This window comes from Zootoca vivipara, chromosome 5 (genome assembly GCF_963506605.1).
Source record: "Zootoca vivipara chromosome 5, rZooViv1.1, whole genome shotgun sequence".
Taxonomy (NCBI): domain Eukaryota; kingdom Metazoa; phylum Chordata; class Lepidosauria; order Squamata; family Lacertidae; genus Zootoca; species Zootoca vivipara.
The window spans coordinates 74,884,314-74,904,943 of NC_083280.1; the positions used below are offsets into that span (position 1 = coordinate 74,884,314).

Genomic DNA, 20,630 nt, shown 5'->3' on the forward strand with positions numbered 1-20,630 from the left:
ACCGTTTTGATTAAAGATGTGCCGTATACTTTAGAAACCCCACTGAAATATTTTGTTTGAGAATTCTTGTGACTCTCTAAGGCAGGTCAGACTGAAAAATGCTCAGGTAGCAAAAGGCTTTCCTGAAAGCTGCTGGTTAAGCTTTGGTGAATCTGATGGGGAAGACTAGGGCTGCCTCCAAGTTGGGGGTGGGGACAAAGTGTCCTTAGCGTGGTGCCCTCCTATGTCCTTACTGGGCACGAAATCAGGTAAGTGCTACAAAGAACACCAGGGAGCTGCAAGGGAGGAAGCTGGTGCTTTAATTCCCAGTGTAGTGTTGCTCTGTCTGGGGCACTGGGGAAGTGTTAAGATGATGGCTCATTCAGCCGCTCACTGCAGCAGCCTCACAGTCCCTGCAGCAATGAGTAGGTGGCAATGGAGAAAAATTATGAAAATGGTCCACACACCCAAGTGCACTGAACTGGCTGGCTGGGCCCCTTGCAGAATTTTCTTTTTCCTTGCTGCTCAGCACCAAGAAGTCAACTGGGCACCTGCAACGAAGGGGGGTGGGAGAGAACTTTCGCTTTAATCCCTCCCTAATTACTCATTGGAGCAAGGCTACATCAGGGACATTGGGGAGGGATTAAAAATAAAAATGACAGCTCACTCCGTTGCCGCAGCTGCTCTTGGTGTTGGGTGGGAAGGGGCTATGCTGCTGCTTGTTTTTTTTTTAAGGGGCACAACCAGTCCTGTACACGGGCAATGGTGATGGGATTTGCTGGGGTCTCAGTCCCCTGGCATTTGCCTGGAGATGCCACATGCTGACACCGGACCTGGGAAAGACAATTGTGATCAGTACTCAAGAAGTCTTACAGGTTCATAGGCTCCATGATTTCTATACATGTGGACCTAGCGATCCAGCCTAAGAACCTGATAGTGCAGAAAGGCTGGATGGTGCTGTGGTTAGGAATGTTGAACTGGGGCCCATATCCAAATCCCCACCTAAGTATGAAGCTCGGGCAAGGCCATAGGGGTCTTTCTACACCAGGAAACCTGTGTCCCTCTCCCCTTGTGTCTTTGGACTTCTGACTGCCATTTGCCAGTCTGGCCAATAACCAGGGATGATGAGAGTTGGGAGCCCAACAAGGGCCAAAAGTTCCCCACTTTGTTCTACAGAGATGCATTCATTTACAATGCATGTGTTTAGGGGTTTTTGACCCTCCTGGACAAATGGAGGCAAGGCTGCTTTGTAAAGTGATGGATTGCAGGGTAATGCAAAAATGAGTGAATAAGAATGCAGGGTAAAACAATAATCAAACTGTACTCATTTGCCCATCAGATTTAAAACGAAATAGGCTGGGTATATAAATTATTCCATCTCTGGAACAGAGCTCTCCACTTTCCAAGATGTATTTTAAGAAGACGAAAAATTGCATTAAAAAAACAAAACCCCTTTGGACTGCCTGCCAGTGGATGATTAAATGCATAGATGTCAGATCCTCTTGCATGAGCAGAGACGAAAGAGATCATGGAGGGAAATCATAGTATAAGCTGTGGGTCAGTTATTATGCATTGGAAAAGCAAGGCAAGTCAAATTCATGCAGAAAGCTTGAAGCATCAGCGGGGCCTCGTTGTATGGGAAATACGCCTTTGCCGTGCCTCGGGAAATAAATTGGGCTGGCTTCCAAATCTTCAGCATTGCGGTGCAATGATATGAAATAATACAACTTAAGCACACTCTTTATATAGGGGACAGGATGCTGACCTAGTTTAATGCTGAAAGCAGCTAAGCTGAGGAAGAAGAGAGTGCTTCCTTCCCCAGGAGCAGGGGCTGCCCTTGCTCCCACTGCCAGTGGCTCTCTGAAACCCAGAATGATTACATTACAGGCTTGAAAGGGAACCAGAAATTATAGCTCGCGTCACCCGAGTCACTCATCTCTTACCAAATGGGTTAGCAGCTGCCACTTTGGCATTTCGGTGCCTGCCAAGAGGCTTCCTGGAACAAGACATGTTTCGACACGTGAGCCATAGAAGTGAACCAAACCGAGCACCATCACTTTTGGGATTAATAATTGCCTCCCTGCTCCCCCCACTGCTTTAGGCTGCATGTTGTTCAGTCAGATGAGAAATTCCATGGGTATGGCAGATGACTTCCTATTAGACATTAAGTCTGATAAGAAAATGTGCAATCGCTGTCATTGAAATGGACTCCCTCAACAGGGCTATACTCTCTTTGTCACTCTCGCTGGTTTGCCTCTCTCTTTCTCCTCTTTAACCATTTCTTCTCGCTTGATCCATTAAAACAATATTGCCGAAATGCCATTCAGGCAACCATCAAACTAATAGCCACATGAATCGCATGCCGTTCTTTTCATCTACCCGAGAGCCGCAAAACACACACCAGTCTTATGCTTACACCACATCATATGGTAATACATTTGTTTACTTAGAAGGTGCTAGAAGACACCATGTTGCTATAAAATGCCCATCAGCTTACCTTGGGTGCCTTTCCTTTCAAACTGTCCCTTATTACTCATACATATACCTTACCGGTACTCTCTTGTTTTTCCTCTTCTTACCTCAACAACCTGTTTCAGAAGCAAAACTTCAAACTAGAAATAGTTTCTGGTATTGTTTCCCTGTTGATAAAATTAAGGTTTTCTTGTAGTGTATGTGTGTGTACCCTTGTGAATGTAGTCAAATAAGCTGCAGGGTAGAACTGCTTTAAACAATTTGAAAAACAAACAGAAAGTGAAGACTCTTCAGGATAAACCATGGACTTCTGGAAGGCCTGTACTATAGGCCATCCTCACAAATCATTCTTTCCCTTACAAGCAACCATAACCTTCCCTCAAGCTTGGACATGGGTTCTCATCTATCCGCTCTCTGATAGACTCCGGCCTTCAGGGACATAATCTAGACCCTAACTCTCTACCTCACTGCACCTGTTGAGCAGCATGAGAAAGTGGGGCTTTCCATTATGTTGCTGAGGTGGTCTTGGGGTAGCGGCCCCCCACTAACCTTCTCAAGGGTTGTGTGTCGGTCTCTCCTATTATCACCAGTAGTCTGTACCTTCTAGTCCACATCTTTGGGCCTTGTTGACCATACTAGGCCAACTCTTCTGCCTCCGAGTAGTTGTGGGATCAGGTTCCGACCTTCAGATTTCATTTTGCAAGGGCAGCTTGGTAGGAACGAGATGAGGATAAGGCTCATGGTTATGTACCCTTGAGGATACCTCATTACCTGAGCTGACTGGAATAATAAGGAAATCAGTAAATAGCTATTTTATGGGATTCTGTAAGTGATATGTTACCATATCAATGAAATAAATATTATTTAATGTTTCTTTTACATGAGAGGGTGTGTGTTTTTTTGTAAAAGAAGAAGAAAACCTTTGGTCCTAGTCTCTGTGACCATATTATGCAAGAAATCCTAAAGGTTGGTCATATGAAATAGAGCTGTGTGTTTGTCTTAAAAAATAAATAAAGCAGTCATGAGACTTGAGGGAAAGTTAGTATTCCTAATATTTTATGAATGAGCTGATGACCCAAATATTTTGGTTTTTTCGCACTGGCAGAATGGTTACACGCCACTTCATATAGCTTCCAAGAAGAACCAGATGGATATAGCAACCACATTACTGGAATATGGTGCCGATGCGAATGCTGTGACCAGGCAGGGCATTGCTCCTGTGCATCTTGCCTCCCAGGAGGGCCATGTGGACATGGTGTCATTGCTTCTCACCAGAAATGCTAATGTGAATCTTAGCAACAAGGTATGTTTTCTTCATTTTTGTGCTCTAGTTTCCCAGCCTTGGGCCTCCAGCTCTTTTTGGACCTGCGATTCCCATCAACCATTGCTAGCAGGACCAGTGATCAGGGATGATGGGAATTGTAGTCTGGAGATGTTGCCAGACTCCCAAGTCCCCATTGGTCCCAGCCAGCATAGCCAATGTTATTGTGGGTGATGAGAGCTCCAATCCAGTAACATCTGAGGAGGACATAGGTGACATACAAATATAGAGTGTATGCGACAGGAAATCTCTATTAAATATGATTGTGTGGGGCAAATGGCAACTCACTACTCCTTAGCCACCTCTATATACAACCTTTATAGGTGCCTCCCCTCCAAAGAAGTCAGGAAGCAATACAGGAACCCTTGGCACAGAGCTTTCCCCTATCCTGCTATCACTACTGTGGATCAACCTGGTTTCTGATTGTGCTGCAAATCCAGAAAATGAAGCCCAAAAGTGTAGTTGGCATATTTCATTTTCACAAGAAGAGAATTATCTGCAAATTCCCTTGCTTACTTGCCTGTCCATGCAAGCACCGGCTTTGACTTCCTGGTGGCTTTTAAACAGTATGTGCAAGTGCTGTTGTCTCTGCTGCAGTGTGCTTTAAAGCATTCTGTTTGTGCACCTGCAGAACAGCACTCAGTTCAACCACCCAGGCAGCGCACTGAATAGAGAAATCATTTTGAAAACGCTCAGCCAGACCCTGAATGACTTTGAAAATCTATTTGAGTTTCTCCTCTCTGCACTCCTCCCAGTGGTGTTTTAAATACATGGTGTGAATCTAACCTCAATTTTCCTGTTTTCTATCCAGAGGATATTGTCTATTGGACAGTATACATTCTGACAACTTTTGAAGAGGGGAAACCCCTTTTGCTAGGGTTTGTGATTGGAGAGGGATGATCTTGTATGGTTACCACCCAAAAAAGAAGTATATTACTGTGTTTGGTATCAATACTATCTCAAGCATTTATTTATTGGCAATATTTATGTATTCATTTATATAGTACTTAATGCAAAAACAGACTTTTACAAACTTTGAACTATAAGCACCCATAATTAAAATGCACAATAAAACAATCCAATTAAAACTTTTAAAAATAACCGTCCATAATTCAATTATGCAATAAAATAGCACAGCATTTAGAACAGGAGGCTCAGGTTGAGTGATCAAAGGAATGCCTGTGTAAACAGGTGCAACTTCAAAAGCCAGCAAAATGTACATTGCCCAGTTGACAATACCCTCTGGATAGTTGACAATAAAAGCTGAAAACCATTTTTTTAAAAAAATCTACAAGAGCTCTGAAAATTTAACAGAGCAAGGTCAATCACAGTACAAAACTGGATGAATAAAACCAGCAACAGCAAAACTTAAATTAGCACAGGAGAGCTAAAAACACTGGAGATCTTAAAATGATCTTACAATGCCTGGGAAAGTGAAAATTTATTCACCTGGCACCGAAAAGGCCATAGGAGTACTTCTTGGGAAGGAGGTACGAACAGGAACAGTATCAGAGCTTGCTAGACCTGCATTGTCTTTCTTCACTGCCTATTCATGCCTTAATGCCCTCCCTGTTCCATTATTATTCCAACTAGGTAACATTCTTGGCCAGATTCTTGGAGCGTTTCCACACAGAAGTTTATCACATGCTCATATATTGCTAACCACACACTGAAGTTTTCCACTGCATCCATCCTCATACAAACACCTTTCCCATATTATTTTCCTATTTAATCTGGATTTATGGTTTCCACCAAATATCCAGTGAGTTGTGTGTTGTTGTTTTTTTTAAAAAAGAGTGTGCAGAAAAGGTAAATCCAAATTAAATTTGGGGGGAATTGTGCAATTTCAATGCCAGCAGTGACATGTGGGTGCTGTGCAAAATGAGCAGCAGGAAGTTCACAATGAAACTGCCTTGTGGAGATTGCCTGCTATTTGATAAAGCTACTGAGTATATTACGTTGCTATGAATATTCATCAAGTTTTGGTGGCCTGTGTGTTTATTTCACATTTGTTGGAAAGTTTGCCTGACTTAATTAAAAGCAAAGAGGAAGGGTGGGTGTTGTGACACAACTTTTGAAATATCAGGCTGTGTGCATGTATCGTATCATGTTTCTATAGACGTTTGTATACATTTGTGTTTGTGTAAAAAGCTTAGGTTGAGCACATTTCAAATCAACATGTCAAAACTTGGGGAAGGGGAGGTCTTGCTTTCGCCTGAACAAAATTGGGATGTTTTGATTTCTACCAGCTTGAATTGGCAGCAAGTCTACGGTAATTCAGAAAACCATGTTAAGGTGTGAGCTGCCTGGACCCTGTTCAGTTTAACAGGAGGGACTTGGGTCTATGAGAAAAGAGCTTTGTCAGTAAATTTACTGCTTAAGTACACATCTTAAATCATCTGTCACTTTCTGCTCTGTCACATACAATGTCGGCAAAGCTCAACAAGTCCACAGTGGGGTAGCAGAGAGACACAAAGTACCAGATCTTAAAAGTGACCAGCACTGCTTAGTTGATGAGGGAACAAATCTAATCTTTGAACATTCAGAAAGCACTTTTCTATACGCTAGGTTGTGGCTAGCTGCAAGACTCTGGACATGAATTGCGATGTTCTTGACTAGCCTCCTACATAACAGGTTAAATGGTGAAAAGAAATAAACTTTGAGGTTTTTAGTGTGTCGTAGTGCATTTTGTTCCAACGGTATGCAAAAATAACATTCCTTTTATGAAATAATGGTGACTAGTACACTGATGTGAATCTGCTCATTTCTTACTGTAACCTGTAATAGGGCATGTTTAATACAGTGGAACCTCAGTTTTCGAATGCAATCTGTTCCGGAAGACTGTTCGAGTTCTGAAATGTTAGAAACCGAAAACTCAATACGGAAGCCTCAATACAATAGGGAAACTCAAAACGGAAGCCGCACGGCATGTTCGACTTCCAAAAGTGTTCGAAAACCAAAGCAGTTACTTCCGGGTTTTCGGCATTCGAGTTCCGAAACATTCGTCAAAGGAGACGTTCAAAAACCAAGGTTCCATCTCCTCTAAAGTGTTGGCTTATCACAGGGACATAGCGCAGGGAAAGCCCAAAAGCCCTGTTGCACATCAGAATTTGATTGCAGGGGGTTGGACTAGATGATCCTCGTGGTCCCTTCCAACTCTGCAGACCTATGATTCTGTGATGCCAAGAGTCCCTTCTGTAAGAAATTAATTTGCTGTGTCTGATTTACAGAGTGGCTTGACTCCACTCCACCTGGCTGCACAAGAAGACCGAGTCAACGTGGCCGAGGTCCTCGTTAACCAAGGTGCTGTCGTGGATGCACCCACCAAGGTATGCTTTCTTTGAGATGTCAGGTCTTTAAATACTCCCATAGGAAAAGAAAATGAAGGAAAACAAAGTGAATTTTTGAGACCCACCCCCAATAAACTTTTATTGAAGCTTTTTATTAAAGTTAATAGAAAGAAAACTGAGAAAGAAAGAAAAAACCTCTCTCAGAGTTAGATCTTTATCCTTGTCTCACACAAAAGGGGTGGAAACAGGAGGATAGTTTGGGGACCGTAGGCCCGGGCACATGATTTTGAGGGCACCCCCATGGAGGGATCTCCGTCCTGCCCTGCATGCTGCCAGGGGACTCTGGGCCCTGGGGCCCAGCCTTGCCTTGCCATTGCATCCACGGCCCCCTCACTGAATAGTCACCAGGCAAGTGTTGGGATGCACTCACCAAGGGCCTCTTGGGTCGGCTGGGCTTCCCCCTTGCACAGGTGGGCAGGCAGCAAGTGTGCCCCTGTGAGCCCCCCCCCATGCCCCACACCCATCCTGCAGCTTCAGCAAGGGCTGGGTTGTTGCTGCAAATTGTGTCCACCCTCCCCCCACCACAACTGTGAGTGTACTCGTGTACCCCAGGTGCCGGCAAAAGATGCAATGCCCCTGGATGGACCCTCCCAGCTCTCACCTGGGAGCTTCCCTTTCTTCTGCCACCCACTCACCCTGAGAGATCTTCCCTTCCCCGACTCTCACAGAGGGCCCTTCATTAACCATCTGTCATCTTCATCTGTCACCTTCAGTGACCCAGACTAGAGGACATCAAATGAAATAATAATAAAATAAAAACAAACAGAAGCAGAAATGAAGCAGGGGGGGGGTAGGAAACAGGAAGATAAAGCTCGGATGTGCCACAAGCATCATGATCAGTTCTCACAACACACCACAGGAATAAACCTTGTGTCTCCCTTTTGTTGATTCTCACGCCATCCTGCAAGCGTTTTTCTCTTCCTTTTTCTGTTGAAGATGCAAAAAATGTGTCTTGCCGGATGCTGCGTAGACAGACTGGCCATCCGCGGCGAGCAGCATGTGTGGTCTCACAGCCCTGCTGTTTAGAGAGGGACCAGGGACCTGTCTCCTGACATTTTAGCAGACAGCAGCGCCAGACCTGGCAAGACTGACATTCTAATGAAAGAGTTGTCAGACTCTTGGCTATGGCTGGGGGGGGGGGGGAATGCACGCTACAGTAATAATTACCTGCCCTTGTACTCTTATCAAAGGTTAGGAAGCCAATTATTGACTCATAAAACTCAATGACATTGCTATTAGCCTGCAGTAGCAAAATTCATGGATGCAGGGAGAGAGAGAGAGAACAAAAATAACCTAGCTATGCCAGTTAACTTCATGTTTAGCCACATGTAAGTTGTCATGGTCCATTTTGGGATGAGAACTATCTTGGGTCAACCCTCCCCATCTTTTGTGATATATGTAGGATGAAGCCTGTAATTGGTTTAATAGGTGGGGAAATTGGCTAAGGTAGAAATCATACATTCAACAAGCCTGCCTTCTGAATAGGTGGGAGATAGGATTGAGCCATAAGGCCATATTTGGTGGGGATACATTTCGAGCTTTGAGGCAGTAAACTAAGGTCACAGTTGTGGGTTTGTAAAGGTTATTTTCATTCTGGAGTTATAAGTGGCATTTGGAGAAGAATGTGAAATATTAAAGGCCACCGTTCCTTCTAGGAATCACCAGCAATTTTCACCGTAGTGGTCATTTAACCCGCAATTCCTTCAATATTTCAAAAAGGTGCCTATATTGAGGCATTGGTAATATGAAAATAATATTTTAAATTTATAGATTAATTGATCATACTTCATTTTAAAATCTCCTAAAGGTGGATTAAATGTTTTAATCTGGTTTGTATATTCTTTTTATATTGTTGCGGTTTTTTAAAGAATTTAGTGATTGTGTTATTGTTTGATTTCTGTCATTTTACACCACTTTGGGTGTTGTTCTTGCAAGAACCACATGAAGAAATAAATGAATCCCCTTAATGGCATTTTTGTTTTCTGGTAGGTTCTGTGCAGAACCTTAATGGTGAAGGAATTTGTCTGTTCAGGCTTCCTGAAACAAGAACTTGGCAAAGCTCCCCTCTCTTCCCTCCCTCCTTTTCTGCACTATATGTGTTCAGTAAAACACATAAAGGAAGGGCAGCTATTTCAGGTTTATGGTCTCTGAAACCAGAAGTGCCTGTAGCTTAATTAGAGGCTTGGATGTCACTGTTTGCTTGTTTAATGCTCATATTTGGGCCTTAGTATCTGACTGCAGCAGCAAAAACAGCTTGAGGATCAACCTACAGAGCAAGCAACATCTTATCTCAAGTTGTTTGGATTTTTAATACCTTCTCAAAGTATAGGACACTGCTTAAATACCTTGTGCTATTTTTATTGCATGTTTTTGTGCAACACTGGTGTTTATTTTTCCATAGAATTTTGGAACTGTTTGCTTGGGATGGAATGAAGCAATGAAGACTTAGAATCTTTTACTGGTGCAGCCTCTGTGTAGTCAGTTTAACAAACTGGAAATGCTGATAAGTGTCTGCCAGAGAATTAGAATAGTCAGAGTTGCTTGGGGACAAGTGATAATTAAATCTATCCTGTGTTTGCAGCCTAGACGTGTTGATGGGCACATGCAATATTATTTATGGCTCTTGAACTTAGCTGCAGGTAGATCTTGGGACCATGAAAGTAGAAATGGTTTGAATAACTTTAAAAAAGTGATTATTATTATTATTATTATTATTATTATTATTATTATTATTAAAAAGTGAATAGCAGGTATTGGGCCCATATCCAGATCAGGACTGAAGTGTCTTTAATGATTTGCACCCATTGGTGGCCCAAATTCAGACTGGGGGTCTGGTATCTGCTATTTGCATTGGAATAAAAGACCTATTGTCCTCCAGATGTTGCAGGACTACAGATCCCCTCATCTCGACCCAATGCCCATGCTGGCTGGGGCTAAGGGGAGTTGGAGTGCAACAACATCTGTAGGGCACCATGTTATTTTCCCCTGCTTTAAAGAATACTGACTAAGCATACTCAAAACATAATGGGTGGGGTGCGGGGAGAGAATTGCCCAAACTACTACATACTCTTCTTTGGCTGTGTAATGGGGAAAATCTGCCAGCTGGCATCTTCCTCAAGAACTTCACAGGGTGCACATCTGCTTTAAGGAAATCAAGAAATTAGTTTAAACAGAAGTGCCTCTTGAACGTAAAGCAATTTGGCAACAAAGTACATGTAGTCAAAGGCTATCTTCTTTACTTCTCTACCGACTGAGCAGGCAGCCTGGAATTGGCTGTTTATCTTACTGTTTTGACATAGTATAACAATTGCGGATGCCGGTCTGTTTGGTAGACTTTTGATTACTCTGCATTAACTTCATCCTAGAACATCCACGGAGTATAGACTATATTGTCAGCATTCATTAGCTTATTATGGCCATTCTTCATCAGATGGCTTCTGATGTAGGATGACATGGATGTGGCCACGAGGAAGCTTTGGAGTATATCTTCTAAGGTAGCCCTCTCCTGCTGCTTCAGCCTTTAGCAGAAGGGTCAGAGTTCAGAATAGGACTGCATAGCTTTGCTCTTCAGTTAGCAGGTGCCAGTTTCGCTCTCAGGGAGGCAACCTGAACCCTTGAAGGAGAGAGATGAAGTTGTGATGCCGTCCTTCTGCTCTTCAGTGAGCTTACCTCTTTGCCTTTTAATTATGAGTAATAAGAGTTTTTTATGTTGTAATTTAATTCTGTGAACTGCCCTGAGATCTACAAATTTAATAAATGATAATGATGATAATAACAACAACAAAATCACAACCATACTTCAGTCTTTAGACCAGTGTTTCCCAAACTTTTGCTTGCTGAAGTGCATTCGAATTAAAATTGAGGTGCACTTCACTCTTACGCCCCAAAGCGTTCAATGTGCTAAGAGAAAGCACTGCAGTGCTCACCTTTTCCAAAGTACACACACACATGCACACTGAAATATCCATTTCAAAGCAGGGACCTAGAGAGCCACAGGCACAATGCAGGAAACCAAGAGGATAAATTACACAGAGCTTTAGCGAAACGGACTGAAACTACAGCATTACACTGATGTTTATTTTTGATGAGTAGCATTTGGTGATCCCAAATTAAGGTGTGATTATGAAGGTTTGTATATTTGATGCACCTCTCTGCTTTGGAAAAAATAATAATCAATTACACTGACCTTCTTGTGAACTGTCTCAGACATGCATTCTGAGTTCAACTCCACTAAGTAAGCAAGTTTCTTAAGAAAGGAAAGATTAATGTTATCTTGATGCAGGCTGATGAGGCAGGAAGAGATAATGGCTTTTAAGGATTATCTGCTGGTGCCTGTCACCATGAAAGCTCCTGGGGATATCCAAACAGACTCCTTGCCAAAACTGTTAACAATCTTGATTATATCAAGATAAACTTAAGCAGAGAACAAAGAGATGGAAACTATAGCATTGGTGAATAACAGCATAAACTCTTTATCTTTTATTGCAAATTTTATCCCTGTTCGTTTGTGGTTTCCAATGCATAACTAAATGCATAATAACTGGAGTACCACAAAGGGGAAGCAAAGGCTCATGTACTGTAGTCCTAGCTAGGTTTACTTTAGTGTCAGGTTGGTCTCACTCCTCAGTGCCTCTTCCTCCTCTGCCTTCAACTCTATGTGCACACTGGCTAATCAGACATAGTTCAGCCCTCTTTCTAGGCCTCTGCATGTCCAACAGCCTTGTGCTGGTATGTTGCTTTTAATAGACCCACCCACACTGTAGTGAGATCAGCATTCAAACTGTACTGTTCCTGCCGTCTGACAACAGTTTTGTTCTGTGCAAAGTCCTTCCTACACAGCCATGACTGACAGTCCCTGGCTGCTGCTGCTGCTGCTAGGAAAGCAGGAATCTGCTTACTGTCAGAAGAAAGAGAGGGTTGAGCATTGCACATGACAGCAACAGTCTGAGGACTGGTTCACACATGAATCATTTAATGACTGCATCATGACGCAGTGTCCTGGGTATGTATAGGAGCAATGACAGACCAGCAGCCGCCACATGGATCTTTCAGAGAGTGTGTAGGAATTTTCTGTGGTGCACCTGGAAAAGCGGAAAAGGCAGCATGAATCTCTCATAAGGTCTGTTCATCCTTCTTGGGTGCTCAGCACAAAATGGGTGTTCACATGCCCCAAATACACTGACCAGAAAAATCCAGGGGGTGGAGGAGAACAAGGGCAGAGGGGCTGGGCCCCATGCAACATGAGTACACTGATTCTGCAGTACCCCTTGTTAGTGCAGCCCCCACCCACTCCTGTTGCTGATTAAAGGTGATCAGTAATCAACTTTAAGCTTGTTCCCATGCCACATCCTAGAGCTACCATCTACCGTTTCTACTCCAGTGCACCCATTTTCACAGCTGTAAGGGTCAGGCTACCTGCTATATGCAAGAACCTTATTCTAAATGAGAAACAACCTTGGGAGGCTACAGTTTTCAGCAATCAAAGAAGACAATTTTCTCCCTGCTCCCCTCTACGTTTCCTCCAAAGGGAACTCTATTTCTGATTCTACAAGTGCATCTGGTGCATCTAGTAATTTTTTTAGTAGTAAAATGGCTGGCAGGGAAAGGTTTAATTACAACATAGACACACCTTCTGCTGTTCCTTCCCTGGCTGCTTTTCATTTTTAAAAAATGCATGAACAGTTGGGGTTTTGTTAGACATAGGTAAAGATAAAGGGACCCCTGACCATTAGGTCCACTCATGACCGACTCTGGGTTGTGGCGCTCATCTCACGTTACTGGCCAAGGGAGCCGGCGTACAGCTTCCAGGTCATGTGGCCAGCATGACAAAGCTGCTTCTGGCTAACCAGAGCAGCACACGGAAGCGCCATTTACCTCCCCACCGGAGCAGTACCTATTTATCTACTTGCACTTTGACGTGCTTTCGAACTGCTAGGTTGGCAGGAGCTGGGACCGAGCAACGGGAGCTCACCCCGTCGCAGGGATTCAAACCACCGACCTTCTGATCAGCAAGCCCTAGGCTCTGTGGTTTAACCCACAGCACCACCTGCGTCCCATTGTTACACATACTTGTGTGCAAAATATTGATGGGATGAATACCTGAACAGAAGACTAACCTTGTACCCAGCCATATCACAGAGTAGATCATTCAGATCCTTGTGGTGTGCAGTAATGGTAGTATTGACTGTTCAGAAAAGGAGTAGTCTGCTTTTTACAGTCAATTAGTGTGGTACTACTGTTTTATAGTGTTCAGAAGACCCACACTAAGAATTCAGTGTCCCACTTTGGTGGTTGACATCAGACCTACCCCTTATTATATGAAAGCCCTGTCCTTGTTTCTCACACTTGTTCCAAAGATCTCGGGGTTTTGAACATGGGCCTCCCTGTATGAAGTCCTGAAGTCTACCTAATACACAACACTGTCAGTGAGCGAGGAGGGATCTGTAAGAGTGCGCAATGCTCAGCAGGCCTTTCTTTGTTGTGACTCCTCACCTATTGAAGGCACAGCTCTGGGAGATGTGCCAAATGTCTTGCCTTTACTCATTCCTATGTCCCATTAAAATGGTTAGCTTTCAGGAAACATTTGTCCTGACAGTTTCAGATCTCGATTATTATAATTGATATATTAATTGGTCTTAATGAGTTCTTATGACTCCTGCTGCTTTTTTTGTTTTTTCTTGTCTTGACGAAATGTTATTTTAACATCCGTGCTTTATTGATTAGTATGTTGCATTGAATTTTGGTTTTGGTTTTTAAATTGGCAGGCATCTCAAAAACGATTATGTGTACATGTCTTGCTGGACAGTTGGCAATGAATGAAGGTGAAAACAAAAGCAAAATGCTTTTTTTAAAAAACAAACTTTAAAATGAAAATTAAAAAACAAAACAAGGCAGACTCTGGCTTTTCTTCATGTGCCACTCCTTTTCATTATGCAAGGCAAATGTCTAGCTGTGTAGGAAGAAATGAAAACAAATTAAAGGCCCATCGAACATGGGTGTAGCCAGGATTTATGTTAGGGGGGAGGCTTCATGTTGGGGGGGCAGAACCTCAGTTATTTTTTTTAATTATTTACTTGATTTGGCTTTGTCCATGTCATCAAGGACCCTGTGATGTTCATATTTTCTCTGTCCAGTTAAGGCTTCCATACATGTATTTACTTAGATCAGGTGGTATTTGCATTCAAATGCCCATCTATATTCTGGTGCAATTTGTGGGAAAATACAATTTTAAAGGACCAAAAATAGTTTTAAAATACATTTTGTTTTTTTAAAAAACAATTTTAAGTGTATTTTCCAGTTTCTCAAAAATACTTATAGCAAACAATCCCTATACACCACCCCAATAAACATTCCATGCATACAATGGTATCTCTGGATGCGAACGGGATCTGTTCTGGAGTCCTGTTCGCATCCAGAGCAGTACGGAACCTGAAGCGCCGAATCTGCGCATGCTTGCCGCTCGACTCAGCGCTATCTGCGCATGCGCGAATCGCCAAACCCGGAAGTAACCTGTTCTGGCGCTTCTGGGTTCGGCGAGTTCGTAACCCGTGATGTACACAACCCACAGTGAACGTAACTAGAGGTATGACTATATATGATTTAAATGATACAATCAAACATTAAGCACGTTTTTACAACAGTTTAGTGTTGATTATAGCAGTTCAGTGTCTTCTAATCTCAATCTTATCCCAGAGTGAGCTGTGGGTAGCTGGTGGCAAGGAGAGAATATGTGTCTTGAATATGTGTAAACCATAGTTTCAAAATTGTCTTCAGTCTTTGTGTTCCTTAGTGCTCTGTTAGTTTCTCCACAAGAGCTGTGTTCCATAGTCTTTCTCACCTTGCCTCTAGAGCTGGATTGGGGATGGGAGTCTATTGCAAACAAATGCATCACGTTACATTTTCAAAACACCTATTAATTCCTCTTTCTGCCTCCCTGTTTCTTTTGTGTGTGTTTTACTTCCAGATGGGGTATACCCCGTTACATGTTGGCTGCCATTATGGAAACATAAAGATAGTTAATTTTCTCCTGCAGCAGTTTGCAAAAGTTAATGCCAAAACAAAGGTGAGATTCCACTCTTCTCTCATACCCTTCCCTCCCACCCCTTTGTTTCCTTCCTTGGTTGTGTGTATGGAGTCTCCAGCGCCGTTCTTTGTGGGCTTTTTTCTGCTTTGTCTCCTATTTAGAATGGTTACACCCCTCTGCACCAAGCAGCTCAACAGGGACACACCCATATAATCAATGTCCTGCTCCAGAATGGCGCATCACCCAATGAACTCACTGTGGTAAGAGAGATGTAAAAGAGATGACACTCGGCTTTTCTAGTCTATTCCCTTTGGTAGCTGCTGCTGCTGCTCTGCTTTTGTAGGAATTACATTGGTTTTATAGAAGCGCAGTGAGGGGGAAAATGGGAATAGAATGGTACGGGGCACAGTAATTCTATATCTCAGCTAGGAGGAGTGGAATAACTGATAAAGCGCTACTGGAGCGTTATCTGGCAGGGACATTCCTTTGTGTTTTTCTACACCAGCATAGCTGAGAGGATCTTGGGGCCATTGGATCCATGGTAGACCCTGATCCACCCTTGTATTCAGAGAAAGCAACCTTTAGCTTTTGAGAGCCAGTGTGGTATAGTGGTTAAGAGCAGTAGACTCATAATCTGGTGAACCAGGTTCGCTTCCCCGCTCCTCCACATGCAGCTGTTGGGTGACCTTGGGCTAATCACACTTCTCTGAAGTCTCTCAGCCTCACTCACCTCACAGAGTGTTTGTTGGGGGGGGGGAGAAGATTGTTAGCCGCTTTGTGACTCCTTTGGGTAGTGATAAAGTGGGATATCAAATCCAAACTCTTCTTAGTAGCTGTGCAACCCCATGCAAATTCATATATAATGCTCATAAGCACCAAGAGGATTTCTCTGCAACTTCATGCAGAGAAAAATAAAGGTAGTCGCCAGGGAATCCTGATGCACATTGCATGATTACAAGCATGCATTGGTTCTGCAGGGACCCAGGAGTGAGCTACTGGGGTAGCCAAGGCAAACACAGTCACTACATGACGTGGCCCTCAGTCATTATGGTCCTTGCCTAATCTCTGTGATGAAAGTGTGGTGTCTGGTGAAACCCGGGGCATATGTATGCTACAAGCAGAAACCCATTCAGCAATCATTCATTCTTCCCAGGGAACTCTGGACATTGTAGTTTTATGTAGGGGCCTGGGAGATTTCAGTCCTCTCACCAAGCAGCCAGGATTCTTTGGTAGGAAGCTGTGACATTGTAGTGTAGATGGAGCCTCTGGAGACTCCTGGAAAAGAATGTTTTGCTCATAACCTTCTGCGTCACATTAAGGCTGTGTTTGCACTCCTGTTTACTGTGCACTCGCAGCATTTCTAGTGCTGGGTTTTTTAATGGTGTTCACGCAACATTATCCAAAATGCATATGTATCCTGTACTTATTATATTTAATAACAAATATTACCGTTTCATGCATTTTCCCCCCCCTCAAACACCTTTGCATAGGGTAAATACATCCCGGTCCCTGTCAACGCCCCCTGGTGGGTACTGTACACAAACAATAACAAATCGGACACTAAAAGCTATCCTGATGTGAACAGCTGGGGGAGGGGGAAGAACTGTGAAATGCATGGCTGGGGAGAGAAACCACTTCCTTGTACTCTAAGAATTGCATCCAGAGTGTCCCTTGGCTCTGCAGTTTGAATTTGCCACCTACTTGCTGAGTTACTTGTATGTAACAGTTGCAAATTAAGCATTGGGTTTACTTTGTGAACCCAACTGTCTGCAGTTCCAGCTAAATCTGAGCAGAGGACCATTTGCTTTGTGGGAAGCACAAGTTTTTTGTTTGCCTCTTCTTCCAGTGGATTTCACAACTGGTTTTAGACAGTTTGCTGAGCATAAGCAAACTGCACTTCTGGTTATCCCTTAAGCTGCAGATCCTGTTAACATGAATCTTTTTGATGAACATTTCATTTTGTTTAGAATGGGAACACTGCCCTTGCCATTGCCAAACGACTTGGCTACATTTCAGTCGTTGACACTCTAAAGGTGGTAACAGAAGAGACCATGACAACGATTGTGAGTATGACTATATTTTCAACTGTGAATGTAATGTCAGATTTTTAATTTTTCTTTTACAGAGATACATTTGATTTAGTGCAGTCAGAGAGTATACAGCTGCTCAACTTAGAACAGGGCTGGGCAACATGTCTTCAGAGTTATTTGATGCAGTGGCTGTCATAGCCCTGAAACTCCCTGCAGCCATCTCCCTAAGAAGATAAAGTTTCAAGGACTTACTGTATATTCCTGCGTATAAGACTACTTTTTAACCCAGGAAAATCTTCTCAAAAGTCAGGGGTCGTCTTATACGCCGGGTCGTATTTCTTATGCGGCGAGTATATCCCAAACACTATATTTTAACTGGAAAAGTTGGGGGTCGTCTTATACGCCCAGTCGTCTTATACGCCGGAATATACGTACCTTTATTGAACTATGTTTGAAATAGGAACAGCAAAACTTTCCAATGGGGTGTCTCCATTGTTGAGCAAGTTGCCCATCCCTGATTTAGGTATCACTATTTTGGGATGGGATTCTATCACATACAGGCAAATTCAGGTTGCACAATTAAAGCTGATGTGTGCTCTTGTGCAAGAAACCCCCAAATCAGGATTATTATTATTATTATTATTATTATTATTATTATTATTATTATTTTGCCATATGAAAAGTGATGGGGAAAATGTACCAGAACATGGGGGGTGAAAATTGCTTGATGCAACGTTGTGCTACAAATCTCAGCCAAATCAGGATGAGTGCTTAATAAATAGCCGATGTAGTCTAACCTGCCCACAAATGTTAAGGAAACAGTAGTTAAAACTCACTTCAGATTGGTAGATATCATGTAGTGTAAATGAATGGAAGCTGAAATTTATCACTGGAGGGTTTTGGTTTTCTTGTTTTTTTATTTACTGTAGCTATGTGCCACACCTGTGGATTTTTTTAACCGAGTAATAATTACCGGTAGTGTGGGAACAGCTGTGGAAGTGAAAAATCACATAGACCACCCAGGGAAAGATAAATTGATGTTTGTTGTTGAGTATTTTTAACCAGTTCAAAGTAAGCATTTGGCAACTGGAAAACTGCTACTGGGAGAAGCTGGAGCTTTTCTTTTTTAACCCCCACAGTTTATCACGCAAAAAGCAAAAGTGCTGTGTTACAATATAGGCATTTGAGCCAAAACTCACCCTGCAGGCAGCAATTCAGTATTTCCCCTGTTTTTATTATTATTTGTTATTTCTATTGACATGTTTCGTATACCACCCAATAGCATATATTGGTTAAGCTGTGTGGTTAACAGTAAGATTAAAACCATAGAAAGTGAATCACCAAACACAATATAAAACTAAAGTACAGTAATCTTTTCAAACCATTGGGAATGATTTCTCTCTTTTATATTGAAAGTTTGTTTACACATCTCCGTGACGCCAATAATTTAAATACGAAAGCCTTATTACAGCTTCTGTGGTTTTATTTGTCCCACCCCTGCAAAGCACTACTGTAATAATTAAGACAACAAAGCCTCATTTAAAATGCCTCTTCATCCTTCAACTCAGATATGCAAACCATATGTCTTGCCCCTAGTGCATAGCTGAAGTATCTTGGATAAAGATACCAGTCTACATTACAATATTGTTGTAAGAATTGCTAGCACAATGAGTAATGGGTAGAATGAGTTCTGGATGGAAGCTGAATATTGCAAGAGGGTTGTTGAGGAATTGCAAATGGGGCATTGACAACTGAGTTTTAAAAAATCAGACTTATTTTGGAAAGGGAAAATCAGGATTGAAGGGGGGGAATATGGGCTGTCATTTTGATGCCAATGGTGTTCTATGGATACTGCAAACAAAAAATTAGCACCCATCCCAACTGAGGGGTGGGCATTGAAAAAATATTACATATTATTGAAATTGTCATTTCTTGTGAAGATTACTAGTAGTTTTAGTCTGTAATGATGTTTCTTTGTCTTTAACAGACTGTCACAGAAAAGCATAAAATGAATGTACCGGAAACAATGAATGAAGTTTTGGACATGTCCGATGATGAGGGTATGTATAATGGAGCTGCTTCTTATTTCTCAGCACAAATGTATGTTAAAATGTTGTTATTCAATCATTTTTGCAGGGGGGGGCAGGGGACTTAAAATTATAACACTCAATTGTTTTGTTGAAATTGGGTATGTTTCCCACCCCAGCCGTTTATAATTGACCTAACATTTTGTTCGCTTAAATTGTGCAGTTCGTAAAGCGAATGCCCCTGAAATTCTCAGTGATGGTGAATATATTTCAGATGTTGAAGAAGGTATTTCTTACTTTTTTTGTACTGCAGTGGGCTCTGCTCTTCAGCATTTCCATTTTCTATTCTAACTTGACAAATCAAAGCTGCGTATACACTACCATTTTGCAGAGCTTTTGACAAACTGGTAAAAGCCCAACAACATAGACTGACCTCTTCTTGTCAGTAGTCTGTTTCTCTTTGTGTCGCGTTTACTGTCCGTGTTTACACAGCAGGCTAAGCTACATTTTAGCACAACATGGATCAACCTCCGCTCTTCTCCAGAAGGAGGAGTCGAAAGCTTTTGCCCCCACTTTTAGTTTACGGTTTGTTGTGTCATCTGGTGCAACAAACTGTGGTTTGGTTTGGTTTGATTGATTGATTCAACGTATTACATTTCTATGCCACTTTTCATTCAAATGAATCCCAAAGCAGCTTACAAACAATAAATAACAATAACATGACAGAACATAATAGAACCAGGGCCCTTTTTCAGCTGGAATCCACCAGTTCCAGCACCTCTCAGGTGGCAGTCATTGCCATTATGAGAGAACAAGGGAGGCGTTCATGGTGAGTTCCAGTACTTCTTTTTCTAGGAAAATAGCACTGAATAGAACATCACAAATACAGTGTAAATCATATAAAAGAATGGTTGTGTATCAATACAGCATTAATAATCTATAAAACAATATTAACAACTTTAAAGACGCAGTCATAAGATAAACTTAAACCATAAAGTTAAACTTATCTTAAACCATAAGATAAACTGTTAAGTTCAGTGTTAGCTTCACATTAAAGGTAAAGGTAAAGGGACCCCTGACCATTAGGTCCAGTCGTGACCGACTCTGGGGTTGCGCGCTCATCTCGCATTATTGGCCGAGGGAGCCGGCGTATAGCTTCCAGGTCATGTGGCCAGCATGACAAAGCCGCTTCTGGCAAACCAGAGCAGCACATGGAAACGCCGTTTACCTTCCCGCTGTAGCGGTTCCTATTTATCTACTTGCATTTTGACATGCTTTCGAACTGCTAGGTTGGCAGGAGCTGGGACCAAGCAACGAGAGCTCACCCCATCACAGGGATTCGAACCGCTGACCTTCTGATCAGCAAGCCCTAGGCTCAGTGGTTTAACCACAGCGCCACCTGGGTCCCACTTAGCTTCACATTACCTA

At 42.5% G+C, this 20,630-nt stretch overlaps 1 protein-coding gene across 12 annotated transcripts in view; it reads left to right on the plus strand.

Moving 5' to 3' along the window:
- The window catches only part of ANK3 (ankyrin 3), a 209,477-nt gene that overhangs the window by 112,093 nt on the left and 76,754 nt on the right, over positions 1-20,630 (plus strand). For 7 of the 12 annotated variants that reach the window (XM_060274956.1, XM_060274959.1, XM_060274957.1 and 4 more), the window contains 6 exons: positions 3,557-3,754; positions 7,003-7,101; positions 15,086-15,184; positions 15,307-15,405; positions 17,113-17,208; positions 19,163-19,235. In XM_060274956.1, the coding sequence (XP_060130939.1) occupies positions 3,557-3,754; positions 7,003-7,101; positions 15,086-15,184; positions 15,307-15,405; positions 17,113-17,208; positions 19,163-19,235 (664 nt within the window). Of the gene's footprint in view, positions 1-3,556; positions 3,755-7,002; positions 7,102-15,085; positions 15,185-15,306; positions 15,406-17,112; positions 17,209-19,162; positions 19,236-19,425; positions 19,489-20,630 lie in introns of all 12 variants that reach the window. The other 5 variants (XM_060274961.1, XM_060274954.1, XM_060274955.1 and 2 more) reach the window with 1 other exon arrangement.